The following is a 15231-nucleotide window of genomic DNA, read 5'->3' as shown; positions in this document are numbered from 1 at the left end:
CATTATCCCTGCTACATAAATAGTACAGGCAATATGTTCGCATGCTTGGAATTCGCATGCGCGAGCGCTCCGCTACTCGCCCCGTTACAATTTGGCCGTGTGTTTAGACGGCTCTGATTGGTGGAGACGGTCGTAAGTGACGCGTGATTGGTCGTCGATTATCTAGTCTCGAACTTCGAGCTGTTTACGGGACGCCACCAGTCGGCAGTGAGCAGACCATCGAGTCGAGTATCGTACGTACCTAACCCCAATCGCGAGGTGATCGCACACATGAAGGCAGGCGTGGAGTGAAGCAAGTAAAACCAAAGTAAAGCAACGTAACACGAGTGTGGTGAGCGTAGAGTGAGTGAGGAGAGTGGACGATATCAAGCAAGTACCCCTCCCCCCTCCCATCTCACCCTCTTATCCCGACTCCCCGTCCCTCCTCCCCACGCGTCCTCGAGGTTGTATATTTTAATTCGGTATGGTATATTAACCAATATTGTTATACCAAAACAATTTTCCTAACAGTGCACGGTGATTTTAACGACGGAAGAATTTCACCACCGTAAGAGTGTTATGTGAGATGAGTGAACGTGATATCGGTAACACACATAATATGGCAGGAGTGTTTGATATAGAATTACCCGACGCTGACACGGTCCAGGATGATTCGGACGACGATGTCATCGAGATTGGAGAGGTAATTTTTTTTTCATACGTTAGTTTCATTACCGATCTTATTTTTCTCCTCGTTGTTATTCGCCCGCTTCGGTTATTTCTTCTTTTCGTATACGGGAGAAAGTGGACGAGAGAAAATTGGCCGGAAAATTAATAAGGAACGAGACAGAGAAAAATGAGATCTTTGTGTAAATGATGTAAAATGATTTGGGGATAAAAAAAAATAAAAAATAAAAAAAAAAAAAATGAAAGCATATGCATACGAATAGCCTCGAATTGGAAGTTCCGAGCGTGCTTTCTATTATGATAGCTGATTTTCGATATTATTTATACTTCGTCTGCCGTGCTGCGGCAAAAATTATTATGCACTCACCACCCACTGGAGAGTTCTCCTCGTCTCACGTGAAATATACGAGCTAAATGCGACGACCTTAAACCTAACCATGCTTTTTATTGCCTACAGGGAGAGTACGACGATGATCCCAATGTCAATGCGATAATCGAGTAAGTTTTATACATTGAACGAATTTGAATCCCTTGAAATATCGTTCTTCGTTTATTTTCTATTTTCACATATTAACGATCATTCGTATTTTTCTCAATGGTCATTGAAAAGTGACAAAAAAAAAGAAACAAAAAAAACGTGGAATCCGAAAAACCATTAATTCTATAATCACTATGTTTATCATGAATAATATAATGCCAATAATTGTCTGTAACGCAGCATGCTTTCTGTTTACGACCATTCTTAATAGTACTTGAAAACCAGCAAGTATCTGCTATCACTTTACTTCACTATACGTTTAATGTTATTGGAAATTTTCACGACGGTATCTTCAATTCTCATCAATAACGAACTTAGTCGTCGAATTGTCATTTTCGTTTCAAATTGCTTTGTGTTTCTTTTCTTTCTTTCCAACTTCTGTTGTTACCTTTATATTCATTTCAATGTCGCTTTTTTTGTCACTTACCCATTTCACCATTGTTCTTTGTGCCTGCTTTGTGATTCATGCGAACAGGGATAAATTTCTGCAAAATAATATATTTTTGCTATCTGAGAATATTTCAGTCATATTTTCTTGTTTTTGTTTCAAATTTAACATGGCAAATAGTAATGAGGTAAAAAAAATGTTCCCTATAATATGTTGCAAACTGAAATTGTCGATCTCGTCGATCTGAGATACCTGAAAACGTTTTGTGACCGTTGAATAAAAATGTAATAAAAGTAGACACTGTTATTATGGGACTTGCGCGTATTGAATGTGATTCAAACTATTTTATCTAAAGTCAGAGTCTATCCATTAGTAACTTACTTACAGAGTTACTCGCACGTTTATTCAACCAATGACTAAGTGTTTATGCCAGTTAGAGGAGAAGAGGGTGAGGGGGGAGAGGGGAGGGGGAGGTAGACAGACAGAGTGAGCAAGAAAGAAAGAGAAGTAGAGAGAGAGAGAGAGAAAGGAGAAACAAAAATAACCCACAAACTGCATTGTTTTCACTTTCTCTATTTCAGCTGTAGAAACAATTATTTATAAACTCGTCGCATTGCCACCATCCTCATCATTGACCTTTCACTATTGTAACGACAACGAGGGAAAATATCTGTAGCTGGAATCTTACTTGTTACTGTCTTTTTCAGTAAAGTCTCAATAGTTCAAATCGATTTGTCAAATTGTATTTTCATCAGCCTTTACATCAATAGGCGAGCTTTGATGGATGTTTTTTTTTTTTTGTTTAAGCACTTATAGATAAATTGCTTTTTATTATTACAGTAAATATATAACTAGTTTCTCATTCCTTATGATTAAGATGTTTGTTCTTTTTTTGAGATTCGATAGCAATTGATGACACAATACAATATTCCTCAGGTCCGAAGACTTGGAAACCGTTCAATTGTCTGAACAAAATGTAAATACAGGAAAGGAAAAGACCGGTCCCCAGGATTTTGAACTGCGCAAAGTTTTAGGAAAGGGGGGATACGGCAAAGTTTTTCAAGTGCGCAAAGTTACTGGCCAAGATAGTGGAACAATTTTTGCTATGAAGGTGAGCTAACCTTTGCCATCTAGAGAACGATTTTTTAATGTTTTAAAGATGAAACTTCCTAAACTGGATATTGAATTATTTTTTTTTTTAATCTGCATTTCTATGCTTCTTACTCGAATTTTCAACAGGTGCTACGCAAAGCGTCCATAGTTCGAAACCAAAAAGACACAGCTCATACCAAAGCAGAGAGAAACATATTAGAAGCTGTAAAGGTAAATCTATCTATGATTATATATACTTATGTAACTGTGACCTCAAATATGATAATTTATTGCAACGTTTCGACTACAGCAAATATATTCGTCTCAATTGGTGTTCTGTCTCGAATTTAGAACATTGTGTGATACTTGAAAATAATTTTTACATTTTACTCAACTGTGAATGTTGGGTCTGAGTAAAAAATACACATGTTTATAACAAGAGTCATTTTCTGAAATTGAAACGTTGTTATGACCATGAACCTGATACCAACGGCCAAATTTAGTAAGCTAACACATCAGCATTGACTGAAATTTGGTAGCTAAATCTATGCAAAAAAATGTGGCACGAATCTCTGAAAGCTAATAGTTTCATCAAATCATAAGGTGTTAAATTATCCTGCATTATTATACTCACAAGTTAAGCGCATTTAACCACCAACTTGGGTTGTTACCTTCTGCCTTATATAACAACGTTTTATCACTTTCAACTTTATTTGTACTGTCACCGGAGGCCTTGATGTCGCAATTAATTATAAACCGCAAAATTTTCGCACATTTGTTTTACTTTCAAGTACATCGTGCTTTTGTTCATCTTTGCAGCACTAATTGATCTCTTCAATATCGGCCATTTTTTCAGCACCCCTTTATCGTCGATTTAATGTATGCTTTTCAAACTGGAGGCAAACTATACTTGATTCTTGAATATTTGAGCGGCGGAGAGCTATTCATGCATTTGGAACGTGAAGGAATTTTCCTTGAAGACACAGCTTGGTGAGTTGACTAATTTTTTTTTTTTTTTTTTTATTTTGCAATTCGGTATCGAGTCTGTCGAACACTGTAAAACTTTTATTTTGTTGCAGTTTTTACTTGTCCGAAATTATATTGGCCCTTGAGCATCTCCACATCCAGGGCATTATATACAGGTAGGAATCGAAACAGTATATATTTTATAAAAATTAATAAAACCCATTGCGATGAAAATAAAAATACGTTATATTTTTGTTTACAAAGTATCCAATTTTGTATCAAAAACCAGCGAATACTGGCTACGTGATATTCTTATCTTGTCACTTTCAAACTTTATTAATTACCATGAAGAGCTTATCTTCCCTTGATTCTTTTTTTAATCTCAACTGTGAGTGTATTGAAAAATACTATCAATCATTCTTCATGCAAACAATTATAAACCACCTTGTGTTTATGAGATTCTCAGTTTACTCGTACAACTTTCAGAGACTTAAAGCCAGAGAATATCCTTTTGGATGCCCAGGGACACGTGAAACTAACTGATTTCGGATTGTGCAAGGAACATATACAGGAAGGAATAGTTACTCATACTTTTTGCGGAACTATAGAATACATGTGAGTGAATTCTCAGAGAGAGTAAGAGCCGTTGAATCTGTTCTTAGAATATCATCACGGGTTTGTTTTTTGCACCTAAACAAGCTTTTTTTCAAACAACGTTGATCATAATATTGTCTCGACGAACAGGGCACCGGAAATCTTGACAAGAAGCGGACACGGCAAAGCTGTTGACTGGTGGAGCCTGGGTGCTCTGATGTACGACATGCTTACCGGCGCTGTGAGTTTTTGGCCCTACAATGTGTTGTACCAACGTCAAAGCAAACTGTGTCTTCATTAACACTTTGTCGTTTTGTCGACTTTACAGCCCCCATTCACGGCGGAGAACAGAAAGAAGACGATTGAAAAGATATTGAAGGGAAAATTGAATTTACCGCAATATTTGACTCCCGATGCAAGAGATCTCATTCGAAAATTGTTGAAGGCAAGTAATTGGCATTGATAATCAATGACTTTGTAAAATTGATCTTCTACACCTTCTTAGTGACGCCATAAACGGAATTCGAATAATTCTGCTACAATTTTTTAATATTCCACTTTTTTAGTCTTGTGTTCATTTAATTAATGCTGTTCAAAGGCAGTGTATGTGTAAAATGGTAACTTTCTAGTATAGATGACCTTTTTCTGGGAATGTACGAGAACACTCCTTTGTCCCTGTTGTATGATACACTTCCTTTTCCCTTCCACTTCCAGCGCAACTTAAGGTACATACAGATTTTTAATCCTGATCGTATCTCAATTTTTTTATTCATTTATTTTTTTTCAACATACACATTCGTACCTCGTATAAAAAATGAATTTGCAGAATAATAGAAATACTTATTGTGGTTTTGTCTCTTACTTTTTTCTTCCTTTGAAACAGAGACAAGTACAGCAGAGGCTTGGATCTGGTCCGGGCGACGGAGATGCAATCAGAATTCACCAATTCTTCAAACATATAAATTGGCAAGATGTCGCATCTCGCAAACTCGAACCTCCCATAAAACCATCTTTGGTAAGTGAATAATTTTCATGTGAGGATAATATTTCTTCTTTTCACAACAAGTCCAAGTCCACTTCTGTTTTTCCCAATTTTCATTGAAGAGCTCCGAGGACGATGTTTCGCAATTTGACACGAAATTCACGAGACAAACGCCGATTGATTCTCCGGACGAATCTACGCTCAGTGAGTCCGCCAATATGGTTTTTCAGGTAAGAATCTATGACTTGCCGTACTCTTACTTTCTCCCTTAGGGCAAATGTAATTTCCTAAATACCGCAGAGAGAAAGTTCAGATATCGATCAGATATGTAGTCATGCTGTTTGAAAAGGTTGTTTTTGAAACTATTCAGGGATTTACCTATGTTGCGCCAAGCGTCCTGGACGAAATGTACACGCAACCACGTATCGTCAAGGCCAGGAGCCCTAGAAAGTGCGTGCTTGGCAGTAGTCAGAGCGGTGGTCTGCGTAGCTTCTCACCAAGGACACCTCATGCTCATCTACACCCAACCTCGCACTTCCTAAACCATAGGTAAGCAGTTTGATATGTTTTTTTTTTCTTGTTCGTTTGCTCGTCCCATTTGCGTCTCGAGTGGACATTAATTGTCAGATATACGTAGAAGCTAAACGAGCGATTAACAAGGTGGCAATTCACTTACAGGCATCATCCAATGGACCACAATACTATGGAAGATGCAGAAATGATGGAGATAGGCCAATTGCCTGGTCATGTATAGTGGTTGCAGCGCAATAGTATGGGCTGATAATTTTTTCAGCTGCTGGGCTTCTGTGACAAATCCTAGAAGTTCTGTGGGATGGATTTTTATAAAAATGACAGAAAACTTACGATATGATAGAAAAAAAAGAGAGAAAATAATATGGTTGTTTGTAATACAAAAATGAGGAGGGATTAGCAGGTTACTTTTACTTGGGGGCTGTACGATCGTTATGACGAAGTGAAGCTGAGATTTTTGAAAACTGTTTATTAACGATCCCTGTGCCAATTTAAATACAAATTCGATTCACTGGCGGGAACGTCGAGGGGTAATAAGTTATTTACAAATCGTTATGCTCGCCCAGCAGCAACATTTAGCTAATTCGTTTTTTTTTTTTTTAATTGAATATAAAAAAATAATTATAAATATAATATTAGTTAAGATATCGTGCTTGAAGAGCGGCGGTGCTGCCTGCCAACAAATCCGGGAAAAGGCCTACACTTATGACAAATTATGAAAAAAAAAAAACAAAGAAAATCGAAACATATAGATCAAGGAAATAATCAATCATCGTACAGCGTGAAATATTGCATTCGAGAAACGATTCATTTCACCTTCACTCTGATTTTGTTTCTTTTTTTATTTTTTTCGATATTAATCGCAAGGTAGATACTCGTTTAATATGTATAGTATATCACTTAAATACCATAAAATTCTCGGCGATTTCACAGATATTTTTCATTTACATTAATATTATTATACGTACATTACAAACACCGAGAATCGTCGGAAATGGAAATCCAACAGTAAATGAATAAATTCACAATTATTGATGGCCTTAGGCTACTGCGGCTGCTCCGCCACTGGCTTGAAGCTTGTACCACACAAACTGTTCATCGAGTGAGAGTTATTCACAGGGGTACAAAGCTGTTTCAGTAGAATCATATTACGAATGTATACTACAGCTTTTACTCTCTCTCTTCATCGCGGTTTCTCGAAACTCTTGACCACCGGGTACAAGAAAGCGGGGGGAAAAGCAAAAAAAAATTTACAATTGTAGAAGAAGGGAATCCTATAAGAGCATCCAAAGAATATACCCTAGATGCTTAGTTCCAACTAATTAGATGCATAGTAGCACAGATATTACATTTTATTTCATCTTAATAATTTTTTATTTTTTTTTGGTCATTAAGTTTACGATGTACAATTTCTATGAAAAACACAACGTGTGCAGTCTTCAAATACATTTTCTTTCTTCTTTTCACTCTTTTGTTTCTTCTTTTTTATTTGTGGGCATAGAAAAATCTCTAATACCTTAAACGACGTATCTTACAATTTTATTTTGCCTTTATTTTTATTCCATTTCTGTTTGGATGAAAGGTAAAAAGTGAAAATAACAACGGTCGCAGATCTCACAAAAACGTCTTCGTTTAATTTTGATGATAGAAATTGAGGAAATCTCAAGAAATTTTTCACGACGAAGATGTATTCCGCGTACTTAAGCGTTTATTGCGCATTGTTATAGAAACAAAAATTAACCGAGAGACTATTTATTCTCTGATTATCCTGTCCTCTTTGTTCGACTCTCTCTCTTTCTCTCTCTCTCTCTCTCTCTCTCTCTCTCTTTCTCTTTCTGCAAGCAGCCGCAATGGAGCTAAATCAAAAAATATTCAAATCCACACTACAACCACAGAATATAGTTGTTAATATGAAGAAATAAATACATAGTCATATCAATGTCAGTATCAGCGATACAATTTTCTGATTGGTTACGAGGATAATAATAAAATAAAAAAAAGGATTTAAAAAAAAAAACAAGAAACGAATGAAAACAAAAATATAAAAAAAAGCAAAACATTTGTTCATCGTAATCTGCATGTTATAGTAAAGTAAGGTGCTTCTTTTATATTTTTATATCATACGTATAAATTGAGAGTATATAACATACAATTTATCTCTTGTGTACTACGATAATAATAATTGTGAAATTTTGGTATTTCCCCTACCTATGATTCTACTGAACAGGACAAAAGCCGTGTGCGAAATAATGAAAAAAAGGAGCAAAAAAAAAAAAAATTGCCACATGATAACAAGTTATTTAAGATCCTAAGACCACTCACTCAGACTTCAGACTGCCCAAGTGTTCACCAGCCACCATAGCCGGCTAGCATTACCTTTTACATAAACTACATAAATACATAGTATATATATATATACACACGCGTACACCCAATATTATACAATAATAATAATAATAATGATAAGAATAATAATATTATAATAACGATGATTATTGATTGTATTATACGCGAATGAAAAAAAGAAGAGAAAAAAAAATAGGCAGAAAAGGTGCAAAAAAGAAATTTATGAATGTGAAAAACAAAGAACAGCGAAAAGAAAACTGCAACAACAAACACGCATATCTCGAGTGAAGTGACAATATCTCGTCCATATGATTTCGTGATTTGCAGTAAATAATCTAATATACATATTATAAAGATTAGTAAAAGGAAAGAAAATAATAATAATGATAATGATAATAACGCATACTCTTACCTAGTGAACTAAAAACGTGCCTACAGATTTAACAATATATAAGGAATGATATTATGATTCATTAAACTGGGTTTAGTACATGAAAACGTTCTGTATTACTCGAATCTTGACAAAGACGCTACCCTAGGATCTCTCGTACGATACTTGGTCTTGTTACAACACTCTTGAATTGCTGTAGATAATAAATACAAAACAACCTAATAATAATAATAATAACAACAATAATAATTAATATAATTAATATAATAGTAAATAATAATAATGATAGTATAGGCGTTTAATACCATATAACTAACTATGTATGTATTGATAGGTCGCCATTATGCTACTACCTATACCTATATTTGGATAAATTATTATAGCTTCATGATACTTCTCTCTTTACCCTAATACGAGATGCTGGAATATTAACTGCGTACTGAAATTTTTCTAGTTTTTTATACAGTATATTACATGGCCTAATAATTTAATCGTTTGATTAACAATATACATTTAGACAGTACGCAAAAGTAACGAAAATAGAAACATAAACTCATATAAGACAGTATAAGACTATTACTAGTAGCGAACTTTGCATTTAACAGACCGTTATTGACCAACTTTGGCAAACTTTTTTTTATTATTCAGTAAAATTTGTACTTCACTTTTGTACGAGTAGAATATTAACAACAAGCTGAAAACTCATCATTGTATAATAAAGGAAATTAAACGTCCGTATCTTGTGTTAGAGTAGAGAAATAAGGAGAGCAAAAAAAAAAAACGTTAACTTGAAAAATTGAACACTATCTCCTCTATTGTGAATGTACACACAAAAAGGTGATACCACATTGATCTGCCGTTGGGTAATACGTGATTATTGTAGAGGTAATTATTGGCAAATAAGTGAAATATAAAGTGTCATAATGAAAAACTCAATTAGAAAATCCTATGCTTCTTGAAATACACCTACACGGAGAATGTAAATGCCTTTTTTTTTCTTTATGTTTTCGTAGAGGTTTGCCTGGAAATTGTATAAAATAAAAGATTTTCAAATAGATTTCGTAACGTGGCAATGATTACAATGAATTCATTGTGTTCTCTTATTGTTTATGGCAAATTCTAGATGTGATAAATACAAGCAAACGCCCCTTAAAAACACAACTGTCTTTGTATCTTTCCTCGTCTCGTACTTTAACCTTATTATAACATCAGCCTTCTAACTTGTCTACTGGTTTGTTAACATTTTTAAAAACATACAATATACATACACTGTGCGTGATGAACATCGGGACTTGATCGACCAAATATTGCGATGCAATAATATGACACATATGTATAAAGTGAACGAATGACACCGAAGTTCGATTAGAAAATTTCAACCATGACAATATGTCTGAAATGTTGATCAACTAGTGGATAAAGATTGACTGTACATGTCATAATGCTTTATTATGCGTATACATGTATTATAATATCATGCTATTAAGCTATCTTTTTTATATGTATATCAATAGATATGTATTGAAAAAAAAAGAGGAGAAAATTAGAAGGGAAATACAATAATGATAATTTGTCGATATTAAATGAACACTGAGCAGTTTGCTTTTACATTTTCTATAGATTATATTGTATTGCACATTATCGATAAAGGATACTAAAGTCTGTGAGTGGCATGCGGCAATAGCATTTGAATACATGCTATCGACGGTACGAAAAGAAAAAAAGCCAATAAATGTTTTTTTGGTACAATATTATAGCGTGATTTTGAAAAGATTGGAGTGGTGAAACTTCGGGTTATTATTATTATTACTATTATTATTATTGATGATGTTTTGTTGTTGTTTTGTTAATTGTCTTGCATCAAAGTCGTGAGCCGCTTATTTCGTTAGTGTAATTAGTTCGAGTGATGTATTTTTTTTCCCCCCGTTTGTTTTTTCTTTAAAAATAATGACTCTGCAGTCGTTAGTAGGATTTCGCTTAAGTAAATTGGTTATAATTATTGTTAATATTACGTTATTATATTAATTCAGAAGCCTAGTTTAATAATAAATGTAATTGACTATAATGTATATTGTATCGGGGAGAAAAAAAAAAGAAAAAAAAGAAGTTGTACACCACGCCTTTTTTGGGATTCATTGTTGTAAAAAAGTGAATAGAAAAGAAGCTTTCTCCATTAAAACTGTTTTAAAAGTAATTAAACTAAAACTATACGTACAGAGGTACGCGAGTGTACATACATATATGCACCGTAGTATAAATTCATGCAAATTGCTAAGAATAAATTGTTTAAATACATGTGGTAATCGCAAGAATTTTTATACCAATGTCTTGGTTGAATTGTTTCTGTTTTTTTGTTTCCTCCTTCATTCCTCGCGATTCTCTTATTTCAGTTTACCCTTGATAAATCTTATTATCGTTATTACCCCTACAATCTATTTTTAATGGAGAAAATTTGGTGTATCGTTGAAAATAATTTTTGATTAACCCAATTTTATCGCCATTCACTCATATATCACTGATATCGGCAAAATAATACATGGTAAAATATCTTTAAAAAATAATTAATGATACATTTTATACCACTCTTTTTTTAATTTGCTAACTGGTGCAATGAAATAAACTGCCAAACTATGCGTGTGTACATATTTACGTATTTTAATGAATCCCACAGAAAGCAATGATTCGATTTTTTGCAGCTTTATTGAAACAAAATTTCTTTATTCATTTAAAATACACTATGATGGCAATTTAGATGAACGATTTATAAGAAAAAATAAAAAGAAAGAGAAACAAGAAAAAAAAAAATAGAGTCTGCAAATAAATGTGCGTTAATTTAAATATTATTATTTATTATTTAAATCATATTGTTTATTGTAATCAAAAGTATACTGTAGTTATATAATACACGGGAAAAACTAGCTTTAAGAACTTATTTCATTTACCATTCATGCAAAATATACGTTTTTGGTGTTTGAGGAATTTTCTCATCGAATCTTCATGCGTGTTTGAATGAAAGCGATAAAAGAGGAGGTGAGGAAAAAAGCGAAACGAAGAGAAAAATTTAAAATAATAGTTACAAAATTTATTGAACAGTTGCTTGTCTTCGTTCGTTTATAGATAAGGAAAATGAAAATAAAAATTAAGTGACTATATGATAAATCTTGAATAAAGTAAATTAAAATAATATAGTTTACACTAGATATGTAAAGTCTATTAACTAATCACAGAACTTTATAGTGTTAGAATTGATTTGATTAGAAACATTATACTATCATATTGTACATGTATATAATATTGTATGCATACATTTTCTGTGAAGGCTGTGTCATCAGTTTCGTGTTTCAGATTATTCCTCAATATCGAAAGAATTATTTACGACATCGGCCTTCGTTGTGTAAAAAATATTTCGTAAATAACGCACATTTGCTTGTAGCCTTGTATACCTGAGTGTGTGGTGTTTGTAATATAGACTTACGTTATTATAGGTATATATTTTTAAAATCTAATACCGTATTTATTCACTTACAAGCCGCATGCTCATTTACAATTGTTCAATTCCAACTGTCGGTTTCACGTCGCTTCTGTATGTACAAAAGTTATGCCAACCTCCTGATATATAATTAAAAAGAATAAAATGTTTTTCTTCAATATTGATATGTAAATGATAATATTGTTCAATGTCAAACTTGACGTATTTAAGTCTTGTTAGCTTTTTAAGTTCACGTATATGAAGAGCGACGGAATTGAAGAGCATGAATTTGTTGTTCCACTTTGAAATTTCCTTAATATGTTACATCTACAATGAATAGGATAAAATGAAACTTATATCGAATAGTTAAATTGTGGCTTACAGGTGAATGAATATGATATAAATTATAAATATTACTGGGATTGAGTTACAACCTTAAAGTACCTAATATAAAAAAAAAATAAAAATATTATACACGCATATAAATAATAATGCACAGGTAATATATTTTTATCCTTGCGAGAAGGACGTATTTGATTTATTAGAAAAGGTTTAAGGCCCTCTTATAGAAGCGCTTCCGTTAATATTGTAAGTAAATTGAATAAATCTACAGGAATGTCTCTTTTTGTTAACTTTTATTTTCGTCGATCATAATTATTACTGTTGCCAATTAAGGTACTTTATATTTCACACCAAATTGACTAAGAATCCTTTGTCTGCTTTCGAAACAGACTAACCTAAACTTGTCCACCATTGATATTATGGTTAATAATTTTACACAACAGATTCTCACTGTTATCAATTGAATTTTATTTCAAATTTTGTACATCGTATAGAACAGTTTTCCTTCGCTTGTGTACAATTTTATTTTTACTTATACCTAGCATCTAAGTATGTATGTATGCATGTAATAACCGAATGTGACATATGCATAATATGTTTATAACGGTAATTTTAATTCTTAACGATATAATTTCCTAATTCCACATAATTTAATGACCATTTTTTCAACTATGCAATAAGAATTGAAAGTAACAATTGCTTATTACCTACATTACATATTTATATAAGTAAAACACCCATAAGCTTGGGTGTTGGTTTTTAACCAGCTAACAAAGATACTCTGAGTGAGTCTCGTCTCAAACTCAAGGAATCGAAAGAGCGGAATCAACTAAATTACATATTTTAGGTACGTACATCTAAATTTTAATTAATATTTTCCTTTCTTCTCTCTTCTATGTTGCTCCGTACGTTGCTCTTCATTAGATTGACTATAACTCCTCTTTCTTCCATTACTATGATGTTCTTTGCTAGATTTATTCCTATAGTTTTCTTTTTCTTCTCTATTTTTATTATCAGTATCAGCTTTACATTTATTATCTTTTCTATGCTTTTTTTTCTTATCACCATACCTTCTTCCTTCAGTATCTTTGTATTCGAAATTGCCGTCCAAGTGGAATGCTGGTTCCTTTTCGGACCGGGCCTTCTTATTCTTTTTCTTTCTATCGCTATGTGCATCTGTACTTTCTGAACTACTATCATCGCTACTGCTAGATTTAGCATCATGTTTTTTCACCTTTTTCTTCTTTTCTTTCCGGCTTTTCTTTTCAAGTTTTTCCAATTTCCTATAGAAGAAAAACAAAATTCAAACTTTGTACAATGTTTCTACAGATTAATTAATCTCACAAACGCACGCCCCTATTCAATACTCACTTGAGCAGCTTTTTTTTCTCTTTTTTCGAAAGAGATCTCAAAAAATTAACCTCAGACTGCTCTTCATCTTCAGAAACCATCAGATCTTGGTGTTCCGGTACCCTGAGGTGTTGTTGAGCATCCAGAGCCGATCTAAACAAAAAAATCAGTATCACCAGATTCAATTCGTCCCTACTGTGTAGTATATACTATAGTCGTGCCTCATAATATCTTTATTTTCACCCTGATGGATTATAGTAATACAGTCGTAATGAAAATATAAGCCACAGTCATATCAGGAAGATATGATAGCTGTAGAGAGAGTACGTTCCAGACTCAAAAAGAGTAAATTATTACAAGATATGACTCGAGTTGACTAAAAATTGTGCTGAAATTTACTTTTTCAGTGCCAATCCATCATCCCTCATTTGCTGGACCAGAGTCAGAGCATCGGGAGCTGGTGATGCTGGTTGAGTTTGGGTATTGGCCATTACTACGCTCATCGCTTGGCTATACAGCGGGCATTCTTTGTCTGCGAGGGAGAGAATAGAGAAAAAAAATCAAGATGTGTGACTAGAAAATGCTAATTTTCTTATTTTCATAAACAGAAAGAATTAAATTTACCTGTGTTGATGTGACCCCACTTGTGGCATTTTATACAACGAACGTTCCGAACCTGTATACCAAAAGGTTGATCTCTAATCTCACTGTCTCCTTTACAGTAGCTTTCTCTCGGCGCGTTATACTTTCGTTGCCACTCAAATTTATACTCAGGCTCGTTGTCTTCCTTTTCTCTTTCTTTTTTTGCCCCTGGCGGAGGTTCGTACATAAAATTTACGCTCAATTTGTCTTTACTCTCCTTGCTCAGCAGAGCTCTGGAAATAATTAAATTGCACTTTATTATCGACCACGCTTTCGATATTGCCTTGAATGTATGTAATCAATGCGGATATTAACTTGTTGTTGTGAAGATCCTGTTCCTTCTCGTACTGTACACGTAATTCCTCTTGTTTCTTCTTATACGCCTCAGCCTGTTGCTCGGCCATCCATACCTGTTAATCATTCGTTAATATCGATTTTAGATCGTTGATCATCTAACGTTGACGGGTTCGCGAGTGAATCATAGAATTTCTCGTATTATATCGTATGTGTCGTATACGTACTCGCTTTAAATTATCCCTAGATGCTGGGTGAAAGAATTTCTTGCACATGTAATTATTGAATCCTTTTCCCATGACTGGTGATTATGTTGTAAACAATAATCAACGTGTTTTAGAAAAAAATGGCGCAGCTGACAGAAAATTAAATACACAACACTCAATACCACGGTCAATACTTCTTTGACAAATAAAAATGACGAGGTTAATTCAGGTGACACCACAATCATCAGACACGATGAAGAGTGGTGAAGAGTTGTGAAAAAGCAAACTGAAAGTACTGCTGCCACGTCGAAGAGTCGGCATTTTTTGAAACTAAAAACTGTGGTCGTTTACCGGACTCATTTTAGAATTAAATTACACAGCACAGTTTAATATTTTTTTTATAAAAAATTTATGAACAATTTCACTCCGAATTA

At 33.7% G+C, this 15231-nt stretch overlaps 2 protein-coding genes across 6 annotated transcripts; one reads left to right on the top strand and one right to left on the bottom strand.

Annotated features, from left to right (window-relative positions):
- Positions 1–92: 92 nt before the first annotated feature.
- On the top strand, positions 93–8069 carry LOC107228033 (ribosomal protein S6 kinase beta-1). Of its 5 annotated transcripts, none has more exons than XM_046740083.1 (14): positions 93–307; positions 511–682; positions 1124–1164; positions 2529–2703; positions 2832–2915; positions 3541–3674; positions 3764–3826; positions 4137–4265; positions 4395–4485; positions 4573–4689; positions 5128–5259; positions 5349–5456; positions 5597–5775; positions 5905–8069. In XM_046740083.1, the coding sequence occupies exons 2-14, from the start codon at positions 566–568 to the stop codon at positions 5978–5980; spliced, it is 1446 nt and encodes a 481-aa protein (XP_046596039.1). In that variant the 5' UTR covers positions 93–307; positions 511–565; the 3' UTR covers positions 5981–8069. The 5 variants fall into 5 exon arrangements, with proteins under 5 accessions (XP_046596039.1, XP_046596036.1, XP_046596038.1 ...); XM_046740080.1 differs by having other exon boundaries at positions 93–331; XM_046740082.1 differs by having other exon boundaries at positions 93–342.
- Positions 8070–12749: 4680 nt separating this feature from the next.
- LOC107228018 (corepressor interacting with RBPJ 1) lies at positions 12750–15064 on the bottom strand. The gene is made up of 6 exons (XM_015669358.2): positions 14819–15064; positions 14613–14707; positions 14280–14530; positions 14055–14187; positions 13677–13808; positions 12750–13588 (listed from the first exon to the last, which is right to left on the bottom strand). Exons 1-6 carry the CDS (start codon positions 14888–14890, stop codon positions 13174–13176), a joined length of 1098 nt encoding a protein of 365 aa, XP_015524844.1. The 5' UTR covers positions 14891–15064; the 3' UTR covers positions 12750–13173.
- Positions 15065–15231: the final 167 nt, after the last annotated feature.

This window comes from Neodiprion lecontei, chromosome 5 (assembly GCF_021901455.1).
Source record: "Neodiprion lecontei isolate iyNeoLeco1 chromosome 5, iyNeoLeco1.1, whole genome shotgun sequence".
Lineage (NCBI taxonomy): Eukaryota > Metazoa > Arthropoda > Insecta > Hymenoptera > Diprionidae > Neodiprion > Neodiprion lecontei.
Note: the sequence above shows the minus strand (reverse complement) of the source record. Positions and strands in the feature narration are given on the sequence as shown.